This window comes from Calliopsis andreniformis, chromosome 3, assembly GCF_051401765.1.
Source record: "Calliopsis andreniformis isolate RMS-2024a chromosome 3, iyCalAndr_principal, whole genome shotgun sequence".
In the NCBI taxonomy this organism is placed as follows: domain Eukaryota; kingdom Metazoa; phylum Arthropoda; class Insecta; order Hymenoptera; family Andrenidae; genus Calliopsis; species Calliopsis andreniformis.
Window position 1 is genome coordinate 25717620 of NC_135064.1, and position 17295 is coordinate 25734914.

The 17295-nt window shown below is 37.0% G+C and overlaps 2 protein-coding genes and 1 long non-coding RNA gene across 6 annotated transcripts; 1 reads left to right on the plus strand and 2 right to left on the minus strand.

The window, feature by feature from the left end:
* Syx13 (syntaxin 13) lies at positions 1-3299 on the minus strand. 4 transcript variants are annotated; one of them, XM_076393661.1, is made up of 6 exons: positions 3281-3299; positions 1834-2037; positions 1596-1761; positions 1348-1475; positions 804-937; positions 1-728 (listed from the first exon to the last, which is right to left on the minus strand). In XM_076393661.1, exons 2-6 carry the CDS (start codon positions 2034-2036, stop codon positions 553-555), a joined length of 807 nt encoding a protein of 268 aa, XP_076249776.1. In that variant the 5' UTR covers position 2037; positions 3281-3299; the 3' UTR covers positions 1-552. The 4 variants fall into 4 exon arrangements, with proteins under 4 accessions (XP_076249776.1, XP_076249774.1, XP_076249773.1 ...); XM_076393659.1 differs by lacking the exon at positions 3281-3299 and adding an exon at positions 2901-3068; XM_076393658.1 differs by lacking the exon at positions 3281-3299 and adding an exon at positions 2977-3061.
* A 757-nt stretch (positions 3300-4056) lies between these two features.
* Positions 4057-16971, plus strand: Nat1 (N-acetyltransferase 1). Its single transcript, XM_076374927.1, has 7 exons — positions 4057-4288; positions 11628-12092; positions 12177-13119; positions 13364-13501; positions 13700-14589; positions 14886-15188; positions 15786-16971. Exons 2-7 carry the CDS (start codon positions 11865-11867, stop codon positions 15891-15893), a joined length of 2610 nt encoding a protein of 869 aa, XP_076231042.1. The 5' UTR covers positions 4057-4288; positions 11628-11864; the 3' UTR covers positions 15894-16971.
* Positions 15240-15603, minus strand: LOC143188720 (uncharacterized). Its single transcript, XR_013003568.1, has 2 exons — positions 15524-15603; positions 15240-15360 (listed from the first exon to the last, which is right to left on the minus strand). It is a non-coding gene; the product is annotated as an uncharacterized LOC143188720 (long non-coding RNA).
* Positions 16972-17295: the final 324 nt, after the last annotated feature.

Sequence of the window (17295 nt, forward strand, 5' to 3'; positions counted from 1 at the left end):
CACCTGTTTCCATTTACAGTGCTATACAATTTATTGAGAAAATAATATATAATACAATTAAAATGATTCATTAAATTTTCCCCGCGAAATATTGACTTGCAGGTATAACGAAAGTGACAATGATTACTATATGCTATTTCAGATTATGCTAATCATTTCTTAAAACGAAAATAAAAATTCATTTTTGCCACTATTATATAAGCCTGCTAAAGCGAATAATTGCAGGTATTAATATACCATTGTTATATTTTATTTTAATCTGAATTGAATAGTTCAGATTTTCTAAAAGCGAAACTAAGAAATAGATACGTAAATGAGAACAGTATAAAACGTTACCGAGAGATTAAAAATAAACAAAAAACATTCGGTTTGCAACATTGATCAATTTATAACCGAATACAAAATAAGTCTATCCTCTCCCCGTATCGAATGACCAATATACAAACTGGCAAAATTATATACTTCTTGATTATTATTTCTACAAATCGACATAAAGTATAGATCGAGACAGCCCTTTTCGTTTGCTTGCGATGTCTACAGCGATTAGGAGCGCTAACTTAATTTAGTGACTAGAATGATAATTAATATAACAACGACTATAATCGCAAGGAACAACAAGATATAAACTTTTCGCCGATATTTACTTTGGTAATTACTCCCCTTAATTAATTCTTGTGCTCCCAGCTCGACATTTCCGTGTATATTTTCTATGTGGTTATCTATTGTATCTACAATATAAAGGAATTATATGTATTCATAGCGCTTCCCAAACATTTCTATGGAAAAGAAAAATCATTACTTACTGATTGCGTCGCCTTGAGTGTGGACTAATGCAGCAAGCTCACGCATTATTTGATTCACATCCAAAATATCGCCCTCGATACGTTTTATCCTATCCTCTCTCTCTAATAGCAACCCTTGTTGAAATTCCAGATTCCTAGACATGTCATAAAAATACAATTATTTGCAGACTACTTTTACGACCTCTGCATAATACCGAACTGAACTTATATTAATATGCATTGAAACAACTTACCCTATCTTCAAGTGCATTTTATAGCTTCTCTATATTAATAATATATGATGCAACTATTTAATATTTTTCATTGAAATTTTAAATTCAAACTATTTCTATATTCACAAACTATACTTGTTTTACAAAAATTACAAAAAAAATCTATTGAATTCAGATTTTTTTTAACACGATTAATAACATCAGCCACTTTTGAATCTATAACTTGTGTGTGAATTGTGAGAATTGGTTGATCTGTTTTCGCTACTTATATATGTGTGAATACAAACATACATATATGCATTTTTCAAGAAAGAGAAAATTAACATTCAAACCTTTGCGTTGCCTTTTGCTCCTCCTCCTGAACTTGAAGTAAGTGCTGTTGTTCCTCATCATCTGCATCCATAGGATTTTCTATACTAGGTGTAAGCAAAATATGCCTCTTCATTTTCTCTGCAATTGACTGTAAAATCCATTCATAGTGAAATTATTATGAGCAGTCAGTTGTTTCTTTTTAAGGAGACAAAACGTATGGAAAGTCAGGACCTCAGAGTGCAAAGGGCTAATCCAAAATATTACATACCTTCTGCATGTCTGAGTATCTTTGCACAGCATCTTTAAAATCAGTAGTGAGTTTTTCAATTTGTAATTTCTGTTCTTTATCTCCTTTCCTCATAAGCACTGTCAGTCTTGCTATATCTTTGCTGGTTTGAGTTACTACTTGATTTGTGCTTAGTTGCGTCACGTGCCTAATAAAAAAGCACAAATACACAGATACATATCCACAAAATTTGCTATAATTTACTATTTAATTCACTTACACCTTATCCCTTAGACCCTGATTATCTTTATTGGTTCCAATATTCTTGTATGCACGATCGAGTGTCCTCCAACTTGTATTAATTGTGTATATGTTAGTTGTAATATTCTCGCTGAGACTATAAAGTTCAGTAGGGCTAAATCCCACATCAGGTACATCTGTCCGTTGATCCGTGGACCCATATGTTTGAGAACTGTGAGCCATTCTAAAAATAACATAGGTTTCATTAAAATTCATCACAGATACAAAGAATTACAAAAGCTTCAAGACGTTCAATAGGTATGCCAAAACCTTTACGATTCTGGTTGACATTCCTAAAGGTGAAACATTTCAAATCACAACTTTGATTTATGCAAACATTATTATATCTATAAATAGAAATAGACCAAATTAAAATTTCATAATTTCAAAATGAACAGAAGTTAAACCAACCAAAGTCCTACCTAGAAATATTTTGAAAATTTAAAAATGACTATTTTACAACAAATTACACATTTATTCAAACTATGCAATCCTTATTTGACCTATTTTTTTAGTTGCAATATTATTGTTAATCACAACAGAGATTTAAAAACCTTTTTACTCTATTTGTTATGTATAAAAATGCCCAATAACATAATGAAACAAGCTTATAAGACGAATACCTTTTTGTTATCGTACTTATTTAAACCTTTATTCGTGTATTTCTTTTGGAGGAATTTTAAAATAGACAGCAGTAAAAAAGGAGACGCTTATGCCACTTCTTCCTACTCTATGCGTATATATTTAAGTGTATTTTAGTGAATGTGCGTATGATTAATCATATTTGCTTTTTTATCTTTCGTGTCAATAACGATAATGTTAATAAATGCTGGCTTTCGTAAGGTTCCACCTTTTGTAAATACTCGAAATAATATATCCAAAAAGAATGATAAAAACGATACTCAAATTGAAAAAACGACTACACCGTCAAGAAGACAATGCTGCTGCAAATCGCGATTTTAGAAATGCATTGAAACTATTCTACGCGCGATTATATGCAACCCGATTCAGCATTCGGATCTAATGGTGTACAAAGAATACACGTACTCGGTGGGAACAATTAAATTAACGAAGAACAGGCTCCCTCGATGTAAATAAAACCACGAAGAGTTGTGCAACAAACCTTTTTCTCATAAGTGTCCTTACTAAATAAGAATTACTTTATTAATTCACATTTAAAAATCAAGAGAACTATTTTTGTGTCGAATCTTAGAAACTGACAGTTGCCTAAACGATCTAATCCACCGCCCATGTGACAATAGACCCTTTGTATTCAAGCCCGCCTGTGCGACAGATCCCTACATTACCGATTTCCAATTATTTTTAAACTTTCAATTCACCACTTTTCGAAACAAGCGTTCCAAACAATTCCTAATAAAAGTATATACACCTTTAAACGTCATAATTTTAGAGAACATTTTACGTACACTTTAACTTTAAACGTTTCGAACGCAGTTGGAATCAGTACAATTTTAATATATAGTCTACTGTGTCTGCGCTAACGTCGATACCACTGGAGTCAGAACAATCTTTTAAAATCCCATTACGCCTTACTAGGAAGCAAGTAAACGAAAAGTAATTTATAAACCCAGTTCACAATTTTTCATTTCTAATTCATCATTGAAACAGACTTTCAAAACAGCCAACTATCCAACAAAAAATAATCGTCTCATCAACTCCTCTAAATCTGTCTGCAACACCGTCTCCCATCTCCCTACCGCTAGAATCAAGAATAAACCCCTAAAAAAATCTATTTGAACCCTCTTTCCCTGACTGGTATAAATAACAGGAAGGAAAAATAGGAGCACGTTTTTTTGAGCAATCGGTTGCAATTGTCGACTAGCTCGCTTCCCCTCCGACCAGAGGTTAGTCGTGTGGCGGACGCTGGCTTGACAACACGTACGGCACGGAAGTTCCCGAGCACGACCGACAGATTGCGAAAGCCTTCAGAAACAACAACCGTCGGCCGTAAGTAAACGCTATTGTGATATCTCATCGTTTTAATCGCTAAAATAACCCGTTCCCAACCGCGTGCCTGCCGCGATACGTGAACTCGACGTTCGATTACCACGTCCCGTGGATTTTGCCCCGCGAAAAGTTCCGCGGGATCGCCGAAAATCGGGTAGAATTTTCTCGAGGGTTGCCTCGGTCCCAGAGTCAATGCTGCACGTACATCGGCCGTGCGTCATGTCGGCTCTGAACGCATCTTCCGCTCCTCGATCGCTCCTCGCGTTTCGCCAGTCGCGTTCGGAGTTCTAACCACGATCTTTTCGATCGAGCACCGATCGCCACGATACGTACGCGGAAAACGGACAGAGAGAGAGAGGGAAAAAAAGGAAAATCGACAGGCGACGAGTGGTAATCGAAGCGTCGTGTTCACGGGCACCTACGCAACTCCCACTTTTGACATTTTAATATCGGCCTGGAATTTTGAAGTAGGTTGATTCCCCTACGGCTTCTTGCATGCCCTAGCTTTGCTGTAAGGTTGAGAATTTTTTCGAGAGTAACGCCTTGTCTAACAGCCTACGGTTAGACGTTACACGGTCACCCTTCGCGTGACTTGCTTTCGTCGAATTTCGAGGAATTCTGAGTTTAGAACGTGCCCTTCTTCGAATTTTAATCGTGGCTTGCTTTCGACGAAGTGGGAACAACGTTGGTTCGGTCGAAATGTCGCTATGCACGCTGCTTGCGTCAAACGTTCCTTTGTCGCTTCTCGGAGAATCGTGTGTTCTTTGTGCTGGGCTCTGGAGGCTCGTTCTTTGAGGCTTCTGGCTTAGGCTTGGAATCTGATCTTCGTTTTGAGGCGCTTTTTGAGAGATTTGAGCGTAGGTTTTGGTGGCTTGAGGTATGTAGATTCATTAGGAATACCAAGGAGAGTTTAATCCCTTGTAAACATACGTATGCACTGAGCGCACACATACGCACGCATTCATCGATCAACGTGCACGCACGACACGCATAGGCGTAGCGAAGCCAAGCCGTGTTCTGTCATGTTTTTGACGTTTCAACATTTTCGTGGGCCTGGATTCGATTATGGGAAATTGAAAACGTAATTCTTTCGTTAGCGATAGGTTACCTCATAAATAATGCTTCAGAAAATCATTTTGTTCCTAAAAAAGTGCGTACTGTTATTTCAGTGAAAGCTCTGTCGAATATTACGATTCGCCACCATTTTCTATCTGTCAGATAATTTTGGACACTCTTTTTCGAAGGTTTCTTCATTTTTTTAGTTAAATTGAAAAACTAGAAGCAGTACTTATGAAACCACTTAGTAAATTCTTCGATCTTCTGTGTGTTTTTTTTTCACATAAATTTCAGTAGTTCTCTTTTCTCTTATAAACTTAAATTTACACAGTTTTCACGAGTTTCTGAATCTCAATGAAGCTCAACATTCTCGAATCGTTTGAAGTTCGAATTTCCGCTTAGCTCAACGAAAAGTGAAAAGTGTTTAGCGTTTCTCATAGGCGTGTTATTTCTGTAAAGCGAATTTATTTATTCAAGAGATCTAGAGGTGCGTCTACGTCGAAATCTACGTGGATTCGTGTTTTAGAAACAAACATCATATGATGGGAACAGTCAGCGGGGAGAAGGAAAATGGCGTGCACTCGGTGCATCGCTAACGAGGTTTCAACATTTCGAAGCTACACGCTTAACTAATTAGGAACTGAACAGAAAAATAATTCGATTTTGCCATTGGATTATTTGCATAGAAAAGAACAAAAAATTTCTCAAAGAATATATTCAGTTTTTTAGCTATCATGATCTTTATTCCGTAAACATTGTTGTTCAAGCTATTCTCGAAGATAGAGACTTTTTGAGATACGGAAAGTATTTAAAAAATCTGTTATTATAGTTTCTATATAGAATGTTTAAAGAAGTCATAGGAATTTTTCTAATTTTTTTGCACACTTTTATTCGCAGAGAATCATGTCGAAAATCGATGATCCTTTACGTGTTAATTCGGAATGAGAAGGAATATTAGGCTGGTTTTCGTAATGGCGTACCAATAATTCCCCAGTAGTTCTAATGATTCTAACCTCGAAACTTTGAATACCTCGACCTCAGAATATAGAATATATAGAGAACACCTTTTGTTTTTACTGAAGCAAATTTATGTACGACCTATTCTACGGAGATGTTGCATCATTTTTGCTACAGAAAACACTTACGTTATAATTTATATTCAAATTTAATTTAAACCAGTTTTCGAACTATTTGATCAATCACAAATTGCCTCCAAAAATAATAAATATAAACAGATGTTCTCTCTATATACAGAGTGCCCTAGATTCAGCGCTACAAGTGAGAAATTAGTGAGTCTACATGAAAAAGTAAATTAAAAAAAAGAAGAATTAAATTTTTTATATCGAACTACGTTTTCGAACAAATTGGCTTCGAATTTCAATTGGATATAAGTCTGCAAAAATACAGTTTTGGATGTTCGAAGGATACACAGGATAAAAGGAACACTCTCAACCTAACCTCTACTGTAAACTACAAACATTCCCCTCTCCTCGTTTATCCCTCAGACCCCTAAAACTGTACTTCGCTACTCTCATCCTCGACTTAAATTCAAAATCAACTTTCTCAAAGAACGAAGCACGATATCGAAAAGCTATTCTACATTTTCGACTTATTTTTTCACGTGGAATCGTTAATTTGAAGCTTGCGCCACCTTTTCTGGGGCACCCAGTATATTCTTTATTCTAAGGCCTCGACCATAGAATGCTCGTCGGCGGCGAAGCGCATTCGGTGTGCGCCTTTAAACGCTCCGCCTGTCCATATGACTGTTCCTACGTCGGGCGCGTGTGACGGCCGTATGCGGCCTCTTTGTTACAGAACAGACTTAAACGCTTATCGTGGCTATGAATAGACGTGTACTGATTTCCTTTCAGCTGTCCACTGTGTCGGGGGCTAGTTTGCACCTTGCTTACCGTCACTGTGACCCGTTCAAACAGTCGCTTCCTACGAACTCGAATCAATTACGTACGTATTTCCCTACGCAAGCACATCGAGCTGATAGAGTCGTACCATTAAATTTAGTTCGATATCTCGGTCGTCGAACGGAAAACATTCAGGTCGTGAGAAATTCAACGACGATCTTACGTTTTGGGAAGAAATATTTTCACAGATGTTTTCTCATTCTTATCTGTCATGCTTTTCCTCGATTGTGATGTATTGAATATTCTGGACGCCAAAGTAGGAGCATGTTAACTTACACTTTTCAAATAGAATATATTGTACAGATTATATTATTGGTTTGATAAAGTAATTTCTTGGTTTGTAAACGACGCAGAAAACGTGTAAAGTGTCAGTTTTTAAATGTCGTGAATTTAGTATGATTCTGTTAGTGTTATTGGATTATTGATAGATATTTCTGTTCGCTTACTGCAGTGGAAAAATTTGCACGCGAGTCAAAGACCACTAGCTTTCCACGTTTCCCCGTAATCTTCGCTAATCTTGCGCGTTATCGGCCTTCAGAGTTGGCAGCCTTGTTCTAACTTGTAGAGCCGTCATGACGCGTCAGTGACGTGTCACAAGGAAACGGAGCAATGGAATGTGTTTGATGTATCGCTCGAAAAAGGATAGTGACTGCTTTACGTCATTTCGTTGCTATCTCTTTGTTCCCCGGATTCGCGTCTGTATCTTTTAGAATTCTTCTCGACAAAGCGACTTAAGATGCTTAAAAAAAAAAAAGAAAATATTGAAAGCCCAAGTGTTTGATTTAGCTAGAATATCTTCTGCCTCTTTTCCTTCTTTTCCTTTGTGTGGCGATAGTTGACACATTTCTACAAAGATAATGCAAAATTGTCTAGACTGCTAGAGATATTTACTTATCAGTGATTCAAATAGAAAATTAACTTTCTTTTGTAATAGTACTAAAATTAGCGAGGTTAACTTTACGCCTACTTTTAAACGGTGCGTTAAAGCTTTTGAAAATGTTTGTGAAAAGTGATAAATCGAGTAACTCCACGAAACAGAAATATTCATATTTATTTTAAATATTTAAATGTAAAAAGTCAGGTATTTTGGCACTAAAATTGTAAACAATTCAAAAAGCGGAGTTAATCACTTTGACCTACAAACAGCTCGATTCTATCATTTGACTGCTTATTTTATTTAAATAATATCCATCTATCCTGTAAATGGCCTCGTGCCTATTAATATAGGGGTTCTCAACTTTGTGATTGAGAACCCCCGAGGTCGATACATTATTAAAGGTCGATGAACAATTTATTTTTGTCACATCTATATTGAGTAGGCCTGTATATACTTTTTAAAGGCACTGAAACAAGGAAGACTGGAAAGTTGGTCCTTTAATAACGTACATCGACCGAAAATAACTTCTGAATTTCATTTTTGTACTTCATAATTTTTCCTGAGGCTTGTCATACATATTTCTTGTTTGCTGCAGCATGTTGCACGCATTCGGTCATTAGAAAGTAGATCAACCATAATTATTTATAAAATGGTATACTCCTGATGGTTTCGTGCTAGTTTTGAAGTAATAAGTTCATAGAACTTCTGATTACATGATATGGACTATGCTAGCAATACCTTTGCTAGGTAAAAAAAATGACAAAATTACTATAACTGTTTTCATGGAATCCCTAGCGTCCGGTGTCATGATCCTAGAATTCCACGGTTCTTTAATCTGAATCACGAAACGCGTTATCGCGAGACATGCACGACGACAGATTTTTATCTGCAAGTCATTAGCTGGATAATTAATTACTGCAGAAATTACTCAGTCGTTGTGAGCAAATTTATGAACTTTCTCAAGAGTGGGAAACTTCAATTTCTACCGTTAAGTCACAACTGAAGTCGTAAACAAATTTTCAGTTTTGATTTCTTCGTTGCATCTAATAAAGATGCAGTATATAAAGTCAACGGAGTATAGTGGAATATTATTTCCAGTTTCAGATTAAGATCACTTCGGTTTGAGTACCTAATATAAATTTAATAAAATAATTCCAAAAGAAATTTTACAATTTCTCGTTTAAACAACAATATAATATATTTCCCTAAGATTATAAGGTCTTTTTTGCCTTTGATTTGTTCTTCTCTAAGTTTCGAAAATTGTCGCTTAATGTACTTTAATTTTGGGGTTAGGTTTTTCGATCGTTATTTTGGTAATTCGACTGATCGAACAGTTGCTTTTAGGCGACCTTCGTTTGTCTGTCGCACGTTGAAGGTAACGTAAATTTAAAAGGAAACGAGATCGTGTACCGGTTTAATGCACTGAAGGAGCGTTTTCAATGTCGCGAGGCGTGTTCGACAGCCGACGACCTTCGTCGTGCAACCTTAAAGTAACGCCACTCCGAGACGCACTGTGCGTTTGTTAGCTCTTTACTCTCATATATTTTCGCTTCCGCTTTGATCATTGGGGGCGGCCTCGTGTCCCAAAAACTTTCCAATCGATCGAGTCATCGAAATCTCATCGCACAGAGAACACTCGATATCTTTTGAAACGAGCGGAAACAATTTCGCTCGCCTCTTTTCTCGTTCCTCTGCTATTTACGCGTATTTGTATCTATATTTTGCATCGCGTTGCTGTTACCTAGAATTTATAATCTTCTTCAAAGACTTCTTTATCCTAACCTAGTAAAGAAATTCTTCATTTCTGAGAATGAACGAAGTACTGTGCGCCTGCGTAAATGTACATGTAACTCATAAAAAAATGTTTACTTTAGGTTTTTCTTTTTCAAATCACATTATTTTATTATCGAAATATTCAAGTTCGAAGTTTTGAATCTTAATTCCGTATTATAGACTTGCATGCTTATTACTATTACTTTTTTAAAGGGACAAACTCCTTTTATCTAATCTGCATATACCAAGAATAGAAATTGCATCTTATAGTCAATTAAGCCAGAAACTCAGTTGTTTGAAAATATGATACGTTGTTTTGCCTCATAGTCACAGAGTATACTTGCAATTACATTTGTCTGAACTCTTTATCTTATGTTTAACAACTGAAACAAAATTCTACTTCAACTCAAACCGTGATTTATATGGAACCGACTTTTTAGTGACATATCCTCGAGAAAAATTTATCTTCCCTACTGTGTTCCTCTTTACGTTTCTATAGTCGGAAACATTCCAGTTTTCCTAGTGAGCGATTCTAAGTACACGGAACGTTGAGTAGAGGCAGTCAAAGACGACCTTAGTCGAAGCACGGACGAAGATGTCCGACCTCGCCCGATCAGGCTGACGATAGAGGCCGAGATTGGTCGAGGTGAGACGACGAAAGGTTCATTGACCGTCTGACCATGAGCCGCGCCCCACATACGCTCCTCTTTACGTTCGGCGTCCACGGCTTTTGGTTGTTTTGCTCGTAACCGATACCTCAAGATCAAAGCCGTTTTCCTGGAGAAGGTCCTCGTCCTGCCCCACGTTGAAGACCTTCACCTGTGAGCGCACTAAGGCCGCGCACGTTTAATCAGTGCCCCTCTTTAGCACCAAACTTGCAGTTGTTTTAAGATTGAAAAGCTCCACTGTTGCCTCTTGTTTTCATTATTATGCGACACGTGGAACAATTTTCATAATAGAGTTACTTTCTTTGCTGCAATGTTTTTAGTTCAAATGATTACCAAGACGTCTCTTTTTTATGTGATTCTTGGAATTAAGGGAACGTGTACTTATTAAGCTGTGTCTTCACTGAAGCAACAATGAGGAACTTTTTGATGCTGTTTCATGTGTGCTGGAAAAGTTGTTGCTGAATGTTTCTTCAGGGTTCTTGGCATTTCTGTTGCCAGCAAGAAATGTTGCTTTGGAATCTAAATAGTATTTTGATTTATGTCGCTTGAGTGTGAGTAAAATGTTTCTAGAAGTGGGTATTCGTTGGAAATATTTTAGAAGATGCAGCAACAATAGGTGACAAGATGTTCCTCGTTGTTACTGCAGTGGAGATGTAGTTTAATGCTGTACATGTGTAATCAGTGCCTCTTCTGTCTACAAATATTAAACTTGCAGTGATTTTAAAATTCAGAATAATGCTACATGTGGAACAATTTTCATCGTAAAGTAATTTTCTGTGTGATTCTTGGTATTTAAGAAATGTGTACTTGTTATATGTTTAAATAATATAATGAATGTTTAAAGTACTGCCTGCTGTTGTCGTTACAGTGATACATTATTGTGGTTTTGTTGACTGTGAAAATGAATGTTGATTGTTGTTTATTCTGCATGATGTGGTGTGAGAAATATTTGTAAATACTTCTTAAATATTGTTATGTCGAAACATGATTCAGTACATCACCATTTTATTTGTTTGTAAGAGATTGTATACAATTTATTTATCATTAAGAATAAATCAAAATTTTGTGATTTGCATGAGTTTTTTTAATGTATTTTATATTTAATTATGAATTATATTAAAATAAGAAACTCCTTGCTTCACGAAGCTCTTACTGCCCCAATTAGAACTAAGTGATTCATAAACTAGAAACATCCTTTTCTACTGTATAAATCCTTATTTGTAGCAGAACGTATCGTCTAAAAGATTTTTATAAGTTACATATTCCCTATTGATACCAGTTAGGGAAAGAAAACAGGCAATAGATATTGTATGACAGATTAGCATTGTAACATTAATCTTCCTAAAAAATTTAGTCAGATGTTCATTTAAAAGTGGTCATTAATTCATCATATTTTTATATTAGGTGCACAGGCTGCATATTAATAGTCAAACATGGAAGGAGTAGCATGTGTATAAGCAAATAATGAGACTAGTTGGCTCGCATTTTGATTGTAATCTTCTTTTTGTTGCAGCTTCCTAAAGGAAGATCTGTGTGCTGTGATTTATCACTCAGGGGGCCGAAACACGCGCAACAACGGACAACCCCACAGGACCGGGGGGTGCTTCTCGTGTCTCGGGAGGAAGGTCAGGGTTTAGAAAGTTACCTTGACTATAAACGGTCACATACACGAGCTGCTTCTTTTTACACCCAAAACAATCTTCCTCCGTGTTGCGGCTTTATTTGTAACACTGAAATTAAAAAGCATTCGATGCCTTCCAGGGACGATATTCGCTCCCTATCCACTGAGCAACGCTGGATCCCTCCTTCAACTGTTAGACGCGATGCACTCACCCCAGAAAGCAGAAATGATCTCATCTTTAGAAAGGTGCGGGGTATTCTTAACAAGCTTACGCCGGAAAAGTTCGCAAAGCTGAGCACCGATCTGCTCAACGTTGAGCTCAATTCTGATGTGATTCTTAAAGGTGTCATTTTCTTGGTGAGTAAAGAACTGATGTCTAATCAATCAATGTTCATTTCCTTAATAGAACGTAGCATATAAGAAAGCCGTGTTCTTTTCCAGATCTTTGAAAAAGCACTCGATGAACCCAAGTACAGTTCTATGTACGCACAGCTGTGCAAACGGCTGTCTGACGAAGCTGCAAACTTTGAACCTCGAAAAGCTCTCATCGAAACTCAAAAAGGCCAAAGCACATTCACACTACTCCTCCTTAACAAGTGTAAAGATGAATTTGAAAATCGTTCGAAGGCAAGCGAGGCGTTCGAGAATCAGGATGAACTCGGTCCAGAGGAAGAGGAACGCCGACAGGTGGCTAAACGCAAAATGCTTGGTAATATCAAATTCATCGGAGAACTGGGCAAGCTGGGAATCGTGTCGGAACCGATCTTGCATCGTTGCATCCAGCAATTATTGGAAAAGAAAAGGCGAGGGGGATCCAGGGGGGACACCGCGGAGGATATCGAGTGCCTCTGCCAGATCATGCGTACCTGCGGTCGTATCCTTGACTCGGATAAAGGTCGCGGACTCATGGATCAATATTTCAAACGTATGAACTCCTTGGCAGAGAGCAGCGATCTTCCTCTACGTATCAAGTTTATGCTGCGTGATGTCATTGAGTTACGCCGTGATGGCTGGGTACCACGCAAAGCAACTAGCATCGAAGGTCCGATGCCCATCAATCAAATCCGCAGTGACAACGATGAGTCTTCGAGGGGAAATGGCTTCCATAGACGTGAGGATCGCCTCGGAGCTGAGTTTTTAAGAAAGATGGGACGTGGCGGATTAGACATGGACATGATGGGAAGTATTCCATTGACTTCCCCCTCGTTTGGCATGCCATCTCCATTCAGCCCAAATGGATTCTCAGGAACATCCGGGGTTGGTTATGGCCGCCACAATCAACGTAACCAGCCGGGTTACTATCAGAACCAAAATCGTCACCAGAACAACTATCAAGGGAAACATAATCAACAGCAACATAACTCACCGCAAAACTTTAACAACAGTACGTATGCATTTTCAATCAAATTTTGTTCCAACTTATATCTTCTGTTTCAAAGAACTGTACATACAGCTCTGAATAGAACTTAGAACCTATTGAAAAGTCCCATGATTGTTTCTATCCTTGATTTCCACAGTCTGTTGATGAATATCTCTTTGAAAACTTTGGGATGCATTTTCAAAGATGTATACAAAGTCAGTAAATTATGCATAAAGTAATTTCATTAATGTGTTTCAATTCATTACAGATAGCAATAAAGAACAATTACGCTTTAATAAGAACAAAATGCTGATTGGACATCCAGAAGAAGTGTCACTAAGACCAGCAGCTAATTCTATGATGTTTAAACAAACTAACATCAATCCCAACCTACCTCTCAATAGTGGTACGTATTTCATTCATAAAAATATATTTTTTTTTTTTTTTCTAAATCTTAGTCCCTGTCTTCTGATATTTGGTTGGACAAATGTAGAAAGAATATGGATCGACCAAATCAATTATTTATACGATATAAATGAATTATATTTAGTATAAGCGATAACACGTGTAGTAAAGACACGCTCTGACTATTAAAATGAAACAGATCTGTTCCCAGGACGAGCATCAGAATTACCTCTTTTGCGTACTAGTACATTGAAACCCAGCTCGCCACTATTGCATAAGGAATTGCCGCCAGCGATCGTGATAAAACAAGGTCCTGTCGATAAACGGGAGAAAGCCAGAGACAGAAAGGACAAAGGAACTTCCAGGGAAGAGATACTAAAGAAGGTGAACGCTTTGATGGACGATCTTATCTCGCACACGAACATACAGGATGCAGTAACAGCTTTCCAAGATCTGAAGATACCAGAGAGATTTCTACGTCACGCAGTTTATACGTTATATTCAAATACGTTAGACCGTGGTGATTCCGAACGTGAACTCGCAGCCAAGCTTGTAGTTGAACTGGAGAAAGCCGATGTAATCACTGTACAGCAGATACATGAGGGGTGGAAAGAACTAGTGTCCAATATACCGGAAAAAGAGAGTACTGTGCCTTGTGTAGCTTCTCACGTTGCCTTCTTAACAGCTAAGGCTATCGTGGACAATTTAATCCAGTTAACCGATCTCGTCACCGTGACCGAGAACGGCCAACACCATCCATTGTTTTTACTCACTCTACAACAATTGCATAAGAGCCAAGGCAAAGCAAGACTCACCCAAATCTTCAACGAAAGCAAAGTGAACCTTATCAGCCAACTGCCAGAGGCGGATAAGACGAAAGAGAGACTGGCGGAGATATTAGAGGACAGAGAATTGACCTTCCTGTATCCACTTCTAAAGATCCAGGGAGATATATGGCGTCAATTAGAATATGACCCGAACCCGAATACTCTTTACAAATGGATCAAAGAAAAGCTGGAACCCTCGCATCATTCTGATTCAGAGTTCATTAATGCTTTGATGAATGTTCTTCTGAAATACATTACACAGGTTAGTTAAATATACTTTGAATAAAATGTGTTTAAATTTATTTATGTGTCTCCTTTTTATGAGTACCTATACATAGATATTCGTAATAATGCTGAAATTTAGCTTACAAATTCTAAATGTATAATGTGGTAGTTAATTTTTCATTGCACAAGTCTCTGTTTTAACGCATTATTCACCGAATATGTTCTAAGGTTGCAGCATAACGTGACATTAAAACATGAATCTTTTGGTATAAGACGAAATACATAAGTATCTCTATTTTCAATAATCAATAGTTGTATATTTGTGAAAAACAGGAAACAATACTAGCACCTGGCGTTGATCCATCAAACGTAAGCAAAGCAGTGATAGACAAGGAGAAAGCGTTGCTGGAAAAATATGCACGCTTGATGCGTTCACTCTTTGCTGATACAGAGTCTCAAGTGACAGCTCTCCATGCGCTTCAAGCATTTTGGTTCTCGCACAATTTCCCAAAAGGAATGCTGTTGCGATGGTTCAATGGGCTTTATCGATTGGAAGTGATCGAAGAAGATGCCTATTTCAAATGGAAAGAGTGCGTTACGGACGCTTATCCGGGCAAAGGCAAGGCATTATTCGAGGTAAATAAAATTTACATACGCTAAAATACAACTTCAACTGGATAATAGTGTTCATGAATTTTTACATGCATAGTTTTGAAATTGCTTATATGTTGATCTGCATTCTAGATAATTTGATACGTTTTTAGTATACTGTGAATGCTTATGCAGATGCACATTTTTATTAGCACAACTAAAAAAAAAAACGAAACTTAGAGATTTGTTTTACTCTCTAAGTATTCAGGTACTCTACTTTGAATCATTCATCCTATATTGTTTTGCGAATTATATGTATTCTGCACCTTCTTTGCACGCTTGGATTTCCCTTAAAGCATAAACATTTGCAGTCTATATACCTGATCAATTCCAATTCGAAGAGCTCATAACAAAAACAGCCCTTGTTAAATTCTACAATTTTCATTTTAATAAGAATATATTTCCAGTCTCTTAGTATTTCCACTCTCCTAGAAAAAGACAAAAATTATCAAGAGTCATTTTTGTTACGAGCTGTCCAGTTGATGTACTAGTTGGATATAGTTGAAGTTTAATATATATTGTATAGAATGCAATGATTAAATAGAAATAGGTGATTAATCCATAACGATTGAATGGGTGTAGGTCAACGGTTGGTTAACGTGGTTAGATAACGCGTCTACGGAAGAAGAGAGCGATGATCATAACGATGATGAAGACAACAACAAAAACTACAGAATGCAAAAGCTCTGAGAAGGGATACAGTTTTCAGGCTAAACTACTCTACCTATAATTTGGAATAGGGTTTTACTATCTATATAATTACTGAACCGGGCGGTTTCAGTTTTACTACTAATTGAGTTGTCTCTCCATCCAAATGCCAGAAACAACATCTTGTTAGTCTGTCAAGCCCTCGGTGTAAACAAGAGAGGACTTTACAATCACGTCCAACGATGAACGGTTTAAAGTTGGCCAGCCCTCGAGTGGTTTGCAACAGACTTTATAAAGCAAGAAGTTTTAGAATGTTTTTAGATAATTGAATATCGAATATGATTTATAATCATATTGGGCCAGCAGACATATATATATATACATATATCAAACTATATTTCGCCGCTGTATTGAACACATCGGTGCAGAGAAACAAACAAGGAAAAAAATTAGTCTGGTGATTTGTGTTGTCAAAGTTTTTGTCTAGTATTGTGCATGTGTCACGTTTTGTAAGTCTTTTTGTCTCGCGGCACCAGTGAGTCGCTTGTTATCTCTGTGTACCAGCTTTTACATTTATTATGAGGAATTATTATTAATTATTATTATAAACTATTATTATTATTACTATTATATAATTGAATCGCAAACAGTCGAAAAAGAAATACATCTTCCTAGAGAAAAACTTTTAAAAAAAAAGAGAGAGAAAAATCGATCGAGAAAACAGGACTGACTCAGTAGTATATAGCGCGAAGAAAAGCATATGACTAATTGATTGATTGATTCTCTATATCAATGCTGAAAATGAAATTGTGTAGAATACACACACACACACATACACACACTGAGTCGAAATTTACGCGCCAATCAATCGAAATACCATTTCTGTCGACATTTCCCCTAATTCCCTCCCATCCTCCCGTGTGTACCTATTTGCTGCTCCATTAATTCTACTAAAGTACTAATCGATTGCCGTTGATTAACAACCAGCAGCCAACATCACAAACGTTCACTTAAACGTAAGATTTCACAGAAATTTAGTGACACAACTTAAAAAAAAAGCTGAATCGTATTTAAAGAAAAAAAGAATAAACATACCTTGGTGTAATTTATTACAGATGGCCCCCTGGTTGTTTTGTCGATGACCACACATACTCAATCACCTTTACCTTCATCTCCTGCCTGTAGTCTCATAATAATTAATTAGAATTCTCGACGCAACGACACACATTACGATCTGTTGTTAAGTGCGCAAACTTTCAGACCGACACGAGATGATGCTATAAGTTCGCCTAAAAAAAAAAAGACGAAAATGAAGTTAGAAAAAAGAAAGTTAGTGCAATATCGCAGCTTTCGTGATCGGTGAGGAAGACCAGATGAGAATTATAATCATCCGTTTTTATGTATATTTTTCACTTTTCCATAGCTTTCAATCGATATATTTCGT

Excerpts from the sequence above, each read along its gene's own strand:
- Syx13 (XM_076393658.1), bottom strand. Across the intron at positions 1,762-1,833 it reads CAGGGTCTAAGGGATAAGGT|GCACGTGACGCAACTAAGCA; the intron begins GTAAGTGAATTA and ends CTTTTTTATTAG. Across the intron at positions 1,476-1,595 it reads GATACTCAGACATGCAGAAG|TCAATTGCAGAGAAAATGAA; the intron begins GTATGTAATATT and ends TGGATTTTACAG.
- Nat1 (XM_076374927.1), top strand. The coding sequence starts at position 11,865 with ATGCCTTCCAGGGACGATATTCGCTCCCTATCCACTGAGCAACGCTGG. Across the intron at positions 13,502-13,699 it reads CAACCTACCTCTCAATAGTG|ATCTGTTCCCAGGACGAGCA; the intron begins GTACGTATTTCA and ends AAAATGAAACAG. Across the intron at positions 14,590-14,885 it reads TTCTGAAATACATTACACAG|GAAACAATACTAGCACCTGG; the intron begins GTTAGTTAAATA and ends TGTGAAAAACAG.